This window comes from Hyla sarda, chromosome 5, assembly GCF_029499605.1.
Source record: "Hyla sarda isolate aHylSar1 chromosome 5, aHylSar1.hap1, whole genome shotgun sequence".
Taxonomy (NCBI): Eukaryota; Metazoa; Chordata; class Amphibia; order Anura; family Hylidae; genus Hyla; species Hyla sarda.
The window spans coordinates 261,645,792-261,656,978 of record NC_079193.1 but is presented as its reverse complement, the minus strand read 5'-3'; the positions used below and the strand labels follow the sequence as shown (position 1 = coordinate 261,656,978).

General features: G+C 39.5%; 1 protein-coding gene across 3 annotated transcripts in view; it reads right to left on the bottom strand.

Moving 5' to 3' along the window:
* Window positions 1–2,375: 2,375 nt before the first annotated feature.
* TMEM200C (transmembrane protein 200C) overlaps window positions 2,376–11,187 on the bottom strand; it is a 99,247-nt gene continuing 90,435 nt past the window's right edge. For all 3 annotated transcript variants that reach the window (XM_056518511.1, XM_056518513.1, XM_056518514.1), the window contains exon 2: window positions 2,376–5,074. In XM_056518511.1, the coding sequence (XP_056374486.1) occupies window positions 3,404–5,038 (1,635 nt within the window). In that variant the 5' untranslated portion in view covers window positions 5,039–5,074 and the 3' untranslated portion in view covers window positions 2,376–3,403. The remainder of the gene's footprint in view (window positions 5,075–11,187) is intronic.

The following is an 11,187-nucleotide window of genomic DNA, read 5'->3' as shown; positions in this document are numbered from 1 at the left end:
GACGTGACATCATCATTGAGCAGTTAGACAGAAAACTTCAGAAGCTAATAACTATTGGAAGGATTAAGATTTTTTAATAGAAGTAATTTACAAATCTGTTTAACTTTCCGGAGCCAGTTGATATATATATATATATATATATATATATATATATATATATATATAAAAAGGTTTTGCCTGGAATACCACTTTAATAAAAAAGCCAAAGTCTTAGCATGCAGCAATATTAGAAAACTGCCACTTGGCTGCTGCGTTTTTATTGTAAAAAAAAAAAAAAAAAACACTGTGCAGCAATTGTGGCAAATTTTGGGGATATTTGTCCAAACAAGCCAAGTGGAAACTTAGCTTTATAAGTCTATGGAGCCTGTCCTGGGAGTTTAGCACATTAAGGGTGCGTTCACACGCTATTTGTTCTTGCGGGTTTTCCGCTGCATATTTGAAAGTGGCTGTCTGTAGCAGATTTTCCGTGGCGGAATTTACGCTGTGGAAAATCTGCCGCAGTCCCTACTGACTTCAATGGGGCTTGCGGCGAATTTTTCAGCAGAGTCAATTTCTCAGTGGAAAATCTGCTGCGGACAGCCGAGAAAAGCCCGCCCCCTTTCAAATATGCAGCGGAAAACCCGCAAAAACAAATAGCGTGTGAACGCACCCTTAGGCATGCCTCTCTGTATCTAGGGATTGGTCAGGGTCTGAATGCTTACAACGAGATGAAAATTTCTGACAAGTCTGTCTGACATGGCAAAAGTTTTTTCTAAATGACACTTCATGTATGTATTGTGTTATATGTTTTTCTGTTACTAAATAAAATATGGATAGATATTTTTCAATAATATTCTTGGGTGTGTATATACAGTACAGACCAAAAGTTTGGACACACCTTCTCATTCAAAGTTTTCTTTATTTTCATGACTATGAAAATTGTAGATTCACACTGAAGGCATCAAAACTATGAATTAACTCATGTGGAATTATATACATAACAAAAAAGTGTGAAAATATGTCATATTCTAGGTTCCTCAAAGTAGCCACCTTTTGCTCTGATGACTACTTTGCACACTCTTGGCATTCTCTTGTTGAGCTTCAAGAGGTAGTCACCTGAAATGGTTTTCACTTCACAGGTGTGCTGGTGTGGAGGAGGAGGTGTGATGGTGTGGGGGTGCTTTGCTTTATTCTAAATTGAAGGCATACTGAACCAGCATGGCTACCACAGCATCTTGCAGCGGCATGCTATTCCATCTGGTTTGCGTTTAGTTGGACCATCATTTATTTTTCAACAGGACAATGACCCCAAACACACCTCCAGGCTGTGTAAGGGCTATTTGACCAAGAAGGAGAGTGATGGGGTGCTGCGCCAGATGACCTGGCCTCCACAGTCACCAGACCTGAACCCAATCAAGATGGTGTGGGGTGAGCTGAACCGCAGAGTGAAGGCAAAAAGGGCCAACAAGTGCTAAGCATCTCTGGGAACGCCTTCAAGACTGTTGGAAGACCATTTCAGGTGACTACCTCTTGAAGCTCATCAAGAGAATGAGTGTGCAGAGCAGTAATCAAAGCAAAAGGTGGCTACTTTGAAGAACCTAGAATATGACATATTTTCAGTTGTTTCACACTTTTTTGTTATCTATATAATTCCACATGTGTTACGTCATAGTTTTAATGCCTTCAGTGTGAATCTACAATTTTCATAGTCATGAAAATAAAGAAAACTTAGAATGAGAAGGTGTGTCCAAACTTTTGGTCTGTATTGTACGTTTTTTGTCCCCTTTTTTGGGCAATACTAGGGTAGTGTTCCTTTCCCTCACTGTTTAGTGCTGACAGATTTTCTTTTTTTCTCTTTTACCTAATGTTTAAATATATGACACAAACTAGAGAGAAGATCTATAAAATAGATGATATAATATGCAATGTAAGCCATTAAGCATGTAAGCATGCCATTAGGAGGTAGCAATGTTTTTACTTTATTTTTTGTCTATTGACAACCTGCAACTGAAAGTTCTCTTCATTCATTTCATTACCAAAACCAATGTAAGATATATTTTGGCGACATATTCTATTTAATTGCGGTTTACTATATTATTATCTATTTTACCAAGCGTAGTCTATTCGGCCATAATACACACATAAGAAACAAAAACAACATTAATTCTTGACAGCATTAATAACGCTTTTCTTAGCATCACATAGGAACCTGGCATAACAAAACATAACACCAATGTGAACAGAACCTAAGTGTCCTAGAAAAAAATGGATAATTGTTTTGGTGACAAATGACAACCGAACTGTAAATATATTTTACACATACCCAATGTGTATATATATATATATATATATATATATATATATATATATATATATAAGCAAGGTTTTTTGTTTAATAATGCTTTTGTATATTTTTGTAGTAAAATTTTTCTTTTATTTGCTTTATTATTGTTATAAAGAATCTTGGGTTATAGAAAACATCAAAAGGCTGACATTCTGACAAATGGGCCAGTGATGCAAATCTACATTGAGTAAATATGAAATGTAGCAAAAATACATTTTATCATGCAGTTCATTTCATTTCCATGTAAAGAAACTAAAGTCTATGGTAGCTAGCAAAGAGATCTCTATTTTTATTATATACTCTGCATTTCAAGTCTGCTTGTTTGAAGCACAATTGTTTGCATGCCATTATTAAAATACTGCAAGAGGTTAAGAAAAATAAAAACAAAAATTAACAAAAATACATTTTGGTGCATGTGATATAGTTAAATGTAAACATTTCTTAAAATATTTTTTTTAATTATAATTATTAATGCTGTCAGTAGTTTTATAACCATAACACCCAATATAACAATGTATTACAGGAGGTTCAAAATATTTGAAAATAAAAATCTGAATAAATCTAACAGTCCCACAAAAAAAGAAAAAACTATTTATAGCTGTCCTTTGTCCATCTTTAAAATGTATTTAAATATTCTGTCAAGAAAGCAAAGATTAATCTTCTAAACTAGCTTCTCCAAAAATAAGATAACTGAGTTAATCCAGTAGTAGACAGACTTGCTGCCTAAGCGTTTGAGTAAGCCAAACTAAATTGCCATAACCAAGCAATTACAGTACTGACATGCCATCAGCAGGAATAAAGATCTAACAGAGCCGAAAATGAAGTGCACAGCTATTGTCAAAATAATCTATCTCATTTCATATTAACAGATAAGTTGGGCAATTTCAATGTTTACTAACACAGTTTGGTTTCAATCATACATACAGTTACAATCAGATGTTTGTGACGGTTATCAATAGGCATGAGAACTGTTGACACTGCAGATCTTTGGATATTGGCAAGCTCCATGTAAAACAGCATATTCCGGAACTTTGTGTGATTAAATCTCAGAGTGGATTTTGCTATAAATTCATTTGTGCCTTAAATACTTGTGTTATCTAAATCCTCTTCGTCAGACTTAGTAAGAGACCTGGAGAGCATCAACAGTTTTTCTTTGTTAGTGTACTGCTTCTGAGGATGTACTACATGTTCTGTGCTGGTATCTTCCATGGGAATGTCTATGTCTGTAGTCTTAGTATCTTCACAGTCCTCCTGGGTTTTATTGGCTGAGGTGTCTATAGACTCAAAGGAGGTTCCTGCCTCCTCCAGATGAACATAGCCCTTATTGCTTGATTGGTCAGACCCTGAGCTCTGTGAATCTCTTCTTATTAATGGTCCTGTTATAAGAGAATCTACAAGAACTGCAGGTTTTGTTTTGCCATATGGAGATGCTCTCACCAAAAGGCTACAGTCTAAATCTGTGCTACTTAATGACTGGCTACCTAAGTCTGACAGAAGACCAGGTGACATTGGTCTCCTGCAGTCTGGCAGACAACTTGTGCTCTGGCGCCTTAAGGGAAGTTTTCTATAGGTTTTGGGAATTTCCCAGTTTAAGTCTACATGGCTAAATTTTTTCAAACTTAATTCAATCTCTCCCTTCTGTACTTCTTTGGCACTTTTACCTTCCCCACATTCTTCTTTCTTCTCCAAGAGACCGCTATCTAACTTCACAATGGGCAATGTAAATGCACTAAGAGAATGGCCAACAATGGAATTTGTGCTGCTTCTACCCCACCTCAAATCAGGAGATCCCGAAAGAGAATCATTTTCATGTCCCCTCCCAGAAATTCTGTCAAATGGTAAAGCAGAGTTTGACCTCTCTCTGTAAATACTGTATACTGCTTCATTCATGTTGAAGTTCTCTACTGCGTGACGGTTTTCCTTTGGAGAAGACGTCCGTGCTTCCCTAGGATTTGGAGGAGAGAATGTAATTGCACCACCAAGAGAAGAATTCCAAGAGCTTTTGGCTAACATTGCAGCCCCAAAAGGGTCTCCACCTTTACCATCCATGCTCCGGGATTGCACATAATTTACAAATCCATTTAGCGGAGGTCCATCCTTACATTTCATGCCATGGACATCAATCACTGTAGAGTAAAGATCCCTCAGGTTGATAATCTTTGTTTTCTTGTCTCTGTTTTCATGAAGAACTGCATTTGCACAAATAAATAGAAATATTCCAATGCCCATTATGAGCGGACCAAAGACTTTAAGATTATCTGAGTGTAAGTATCCAGAAAACAAACCTGCAAGAAAGCCAGAAGACCCAGAAGGTGTTTTTTGATGAAGGCTTTTTAAATTTGTTTCATTTACCCTGAAGGTATTATCTCCATGACTGTTGTGGTGGCTCCAGGAAAGGTTTTTATTAGCACTGCTTATATTTGTATCCCCTGATGAAAATTTGGCTTTATTCGTCCCTAGATTTCCATGATAAACCGAATGACTTTTTGGCCAATATCCCATAACAGCCATGGCAATTCCAACAAGAAGTACTAAAATTCCACATAGCGCAATTAACCCAGAAATGGAACAAAGTTTTAGTTTGCCTTTTACTACTACCACATCATTCTTGCGCTTCTTTTTTGCTTTCCGTTTGCGTTTTGGAGTTTGGTTTTTTGTTCTGAGAGGATCCTGTTTTCGTGCAGAGATCCTCAGCAGACCTCCAGTAGCGATCATGCCGGCCTTAGATCTCCTGATATGTTACTCCAGCTCCTATGCATAAAAAAAAGATATATACAGTAAGTCACGATTGAAAAAATAAATAACAGTTTAATTACTTTAATAAATTTGGCACATTCTTAAATTTTGTAGTTTAAGTTTACGCTAATATTAAGAGAGTTTTAGTCAATGTGAGCCGTAATGTTGTCTTATAACAATTAAGCAAATTTTTGGAAAATATCTGGTGGAGAGTTTGTTCCTACTTTAGCATTGTAGACCTTTACCATGGCTCTCGGAATATTTTAATAAATAAGTCATAGCCATCATTCACATTGTTATGAAGTGCCATAACTTGTTCCTGCAACATTGTAGAAAAATCTGTCACACTGTCTATAGTTGTACTGCCAACCCCTTTATACGAGCCAACAAGCAAAAATGAAAGCCTTGGCAGTTATGTCACTGTCATTTTTATAGAGAGGCTGGACAGTAATCCCATCACTTATACCCATGTAATCAACTTCATACTAATGCAGACAGTTCAGCTGCCTTCATATAGATCGGCCACATTTATCCAAACTTACGAGAGATATAGTAATTGTCCAAAAAATGAAGGTAAAGAAAGTCGCGGATCACTCACCACAAATCCAATGCTGTGCACTTTATTCAGAGGTGTTGACAGTGGTTATAACATGGACAGATGGAATGGCAGGCCAGTAGTTGTTATGGAGCCCCGTCCAGAGCGACGGCGCCGTCTCACGCCCTCTGGGTGTTTCCTCAGGCCCAGAATTGACAATTCCGGGCCTGAGGAAACGCCCAGAGGGCGTGAAACAGCGCCGTCTCTCCGGACGGGGGGCTCCATAACACCTACAGTCCTGCCATTTCATCTGTCCATGTTATAGCCACTGTCAACACCTCTGAATAAAGTGCACGCACTAGATTTGTAGTGAGTGATCCGCGTCTTTCTTTACCTTTGTTTTTGGATGATTTCTTTTTCTGTACTTTGTTAGCGTGAGCACCCCCAACGCACATGCTGATGTGAATGGGCGCTTAACCTGCTGACCGCACCGGAAACTTTATCAGTTGTCTTAGAGCAGTGTCAGGTGTATCTCTTCATTTGGTGTTATATATAGTAATTGCTTTATTAAGAAAAGTACAAACACAACAGGATGATATACAGTCAGTCTATATTCCTATGACGGCTGGTAATGAATTTGGATGATCATTGCACCCAGGCAGGTTGCAGTAATTTTCAGGAAGCATTTGTCACCATGTGATCATTATTTTACACATGTGAATTTTTAGGTTAAAATACATATTTTCGGGTCAATGACTTGATATCAGCTGATACATATATAATATTTGTGGTTAGCTTTAGGTTCCAAGGTTGGATTTTTAACAGTCTTCATTCCTTTGGCTGCCATAGCAACCAGAATTGACCTTTTATGTAAGTGCAAAAGCATACAACGTACATTACTGCTTAGTGTACTGTCTGTTTACAGCCTTTCAGTTTACTTTATTTTTGTTTTGTTACCAGATCTTGGTCTGCTTTTAATTCAAGAGAAACATATTGAAATAGCATTGTCTCCTATGACCTTTATAAATTATGCTGCTGTAAAAGTGAGATGACACTAAAAAATATAGAACATAATAACCAGAAAATGAATTGTATCTAGCAGAGATTACACTGTGAAAGACTATGAATGCAGTTATTCAAACTGACAAGTAGAGATACAAAAAAAAAAAAAAAAAGCACCAAATTAATGGTGGAAAACACAAATATAAAATGTGTAATTTCAGAAAATGTACACTCCATATGCTTCGAGCTCTGTATTCTATTTAACCTCGTATTAAGGACACAGCCCATTTGGGCCTTAGACATCTTATCCTCTATCTAAAGGATAGGGGATAAGATGTCTGATCATGAAAGTCCGGCCTCTGGGACCCCCAGCGATCTCCGTGCAGCAACCAGCATTCTGAACATTATGTTCAGAACGCTTGGTGCGGGCATGAGGTCACGACCACGGTGGCACGCACCAAGTGTTTTGAACATAATGTTCAGAACGTTGGGTGCTGAACGGAGATCCCGAGGGGTCCCAGAAGCCAGACCACCCACAAATAGACATCTTATGCCCTATCCAAAGGAGTACCCCTTTAATTCCTTAGGGACTCAGACCATTTTCACCTTAAGGACGCAGCCCTTTTTTGCAATTCTGACCACTGTCACTTTATGCATTAATAACTCTAGGATGCTTTTACCTTTTATTCTGATTCTGAGATAGTTTTTTTCGTGACATATTCCAATTTAACATAGTGGTAAATTTTCGTCATTACTTGCATCTTTCTTGCTGAAAATCCCAAAATTTCATGAAAATTTTGAAAATTTAGCATTTTTCTAACTTTGAAGCTCTCTGATTATAAGGAAAATGGACATTCCAAATAAATTATATATTGATTCACAAATACAATTTGTCTACTTCATGTTGGCAGCATATAGTTGAAATGTTATTACTTTTTGAAGACATTAAAGGACTTCAAAGTATAGCAGCAATTCTCTAAATTTTCATGAAAAATTCAAAATCTGAATAGAGATGAGTGAATTTACAGTAAATTTGATTTGTGACGAACTTCTCGGCTCGGCAGTTGATGACTTATCCTGCATAAATTAGTTCAGCTTTCAGGTGCTCCGGTGGGCTGGAAAAGGTGGATACAGTCCTAGGAAAGAGTCTCCTAGGACTGTATCAACCTTTTCCAGCCCACAGGAGCACCTGAAAGCTGAACTCATTTATGCAGGATAAGTCATCAACTGCCGAGCCGAGAAGTTCGTGACAAATTGAATTTACTGTAAATTCGCTCATCTCTAAATCTGAATATTTCAGTGACCAGTTAACTTTGAAGTGAATTTGAGGGGCCTTTCTATGGGAAATACCCCATAAATGACCCCATTATAGAAACTTCACGCCTCAAAGTATTCAAAATGACATTTAGAAAATGTGTTAACCCCTTAGGTGTTTCATAAGAATAGCAGCAAAGTGAAGTAGAAAATTCAAAATCTTCAATTTTTTCACTCGCGTGTTCTGGTAGAGCCATTTTTTGAATTTTTACAAGGGGTAAAAGGAGAGAAATCCCCCCCACAATATTTGTAAACCAATTTCTCTTGATTAAGGTAGTACCTCATATGTGGATGTAAAGTGTTCTGCGGGGGCAGTAGAGGGCTCAGAAGGGAAGGAGCGGCAATCGGATTTTGGAGAGCCAATTTTGCTGAAATCGTATTTTGGGGGCATATCGCATTTAGGAAGCCTCTATGGTGCCAGAAAAGCAAAAAAAAAAAAAAAAAAAAAAAGCACTATTTTGGAAACTACACCCCTCAAGGAATGTAACAAAGGGTACAGTGAGCCTTAACTTTTTGTTAAAGTCAGATGTGTAAATTACATTTTTTTTTCCACTAAAATGCTGGTTTTCCCCCAAACTTACAAGGGGTAATGGGAGAAAATGCCCCCCAAAATTTGTAACCCCATTTCTTCTGAGTATGGACATACCCCATGAAAGGACATCAAGTGCTCTGCTGGCACACTACAATGCTCAGAAGAGAAGGAGTCACATTTGGCTTTTGGAAAGCAAATTTTGCTTTTTGGGGGGCATGTCACATTTAGGAAGCACCTATGGTGCCAGAACAGCAAAAAAATTAAATAAATAAATAAAACACGTGGCAAACTATTTTGGAAACTACACCCCTCAAGGAACGTAACAAGGGGTACAGTGAGCCTTAACACCCCTCAGGTGATGACTTTTCGTTAATGTCGGATGTGTAAATGAAAAAACTATGTTTTTTCACAAAAATGCAGTTTTTCCCCCCAAATTTTACATTTTTTACAAGGGGTAAGAGGAGAAAATGCCCCCAAAATATGTAACACCATTTATTTTGAGTATGGAAATACCCCATATGTGGAAGTAAAGTGCTCTGCGGGCGAAATACAATGCTCAGAAGAGCGCCATTGAGCTTTTGGAGAGAGAATTTGTTTGGAATGGAAGTTGGGGGCCATGTGTGTTTACAAAGCCCCCGTGGTGCCAGAACAGTGGACCCCCCCCCACACATGTGACCCCATTTTGCAAACTACACCCCTCACAGAATTTAATAAGGGGTGCAGTGAGCATTTACACCCCACTGGCATTTGACAGATCTTTGGAACAGTGGGCTGTGCAAATGAAAAATTAATTATTTAATTTTCACGGACCACTGTTCCAAAAATCTGCCAGACACCTATGGGGCGTAGATGCTCACTGTACCCCTTATTACATTACGTGAGGGGTGTAGTTTCCAAAATGGGGTCACATGTGGGGGGGATCCATTGTTCTGGCACTATGGGGGCTTTGTAAACACACGTGGCCTTCAATTCTGGACAGTAGCAGGATTGCCGCCGCCACACACAGAGGTTCATCGCCCGCCGCTGCACAGAGGAGGATCGCTGCCGGTAAGGGAACTTTGTTGCCGGTCCCAGCACAGTTCCCCTGCTCTTCCCAGACTACCGTGGGTGGGCAGAGCGGGGGATCCTAACTTTAACCCCCCCGCCCTCGATCTGCATTTGGTTGGTCGCTCCTGACTGACCAATAGCAGGGATAGGAGGGGTGGCACCCCTGCCACCTCACTCATATTCCTTCAGGGGGATCGGGGGGGGGGTGTTGGACAGCCCCAATCCCCCTTATTTTCCAGGTCACCAGAGAACCATATGATCTGGAATCGCCGCAGATTTACGGCGATTGCTGACATGGGGGGGTCTCAGGACCCCCCCAAGTGTTGGCATGGGATGCCTTCTGAATGATTTCAGCAGGCATCCTGGTCCGGTCCCCACCCGGCGAGCGTCAGGGACCGAAATTCCCATGGGTGTACCTGTACGCCCTGGGTCCTTAAGGACTCTGGATACAGGGCGTTCTTGTATGCCCTGCATCCCCAAGTGGTTATGGACACAGCCAGCTTCATATTTGCATTTGTTTTTCCTTATCTTCTAAGAGCCATTACTCATTTATTCTTCCATCCTCAGACCCATATAAGGGCTTGTTTTTTGCGCAACCAATTGTACATTGTATGAAAGAGTACATTGCAGCTCACTATACCTCCCAATAACTAATAACTTCTTAAATTTCAATAGGCATACACTGATTAGTATAATCAGCATTCCTCTTCTCTTGTCTGCCAGATGGCAGACCAGAGAAGAAGATCCACTGAGAGCAGCCAGAGGCAGGTGTGGTGACCTCCGTGGTGATCTCCGGCCATCTTGGCTCAGTGAATTCCTGCAATGCTTCAAATGACGTGATCAGCATTGATCATGACATCTAAAAGGTTAATGGCTGGCATCATGGCGATCGGGACCCACCGTACATGAAAAGAGCACAGCTGCTGCTCTCCTTTCATGTACAGGATGTTAATGTGTTATGGTATGTGAAGTGCAGGGGCATCAGGACATACATTTACATCCAATCTCCTTAAGGGGTTCATCCCAGTATGAATCCTAAAGGAAAGAATTGTTGCAAGCTCCATTGGACCCCATATTACAGAGCGTCAAACAGTGACAGAAATGGTAGTTGAGGATTGCTATATATCAACAAGGTACTTGTCATATGTAGCAATCCGTTTTTAGAAGGCACTCATCTCTTTACTAGATATTCTATATCTCATCCAGGGAAAGCTGGATTTGATATAGAATATCTAGTAAAGAGGTAAATATCTATCAAATCTTAGCTATCCTATTTTGGGGCCAGTGTGTCTTTTCATTTCATCTCCTGGGCCACGTCTGATTTTCATATGAGCCCTAATCAGCACAGATGCTGAAACCAGCTGGTTACTGGTTGTTAAACCTACTTGAAAGCCAGTCTGCTATGGAGGCTGAGAGAAACTGACCCATTTAATGTAAATTGTACTCTGGAAGGTCAGAGCCAGTGTAATAAGTTAACACCTTTATAGTTTGTTCGTTTGAGTGGCTAGTAGTAAGTCACTTGTATAGTGAGGGCCACTTAAAGTGTTTAGTTAGTGCTGGACACGCATGTTTTTCTGCATGAGAAGCCCTGCCCCATGTTACTGTCTCTGACTGGTGTTTTTGCCATTTTCCCCTTTCTTTCGAGATAAACTTCCACAAGAGATATACATACAGTGCATTTGGAAGGTCCCTTTATCT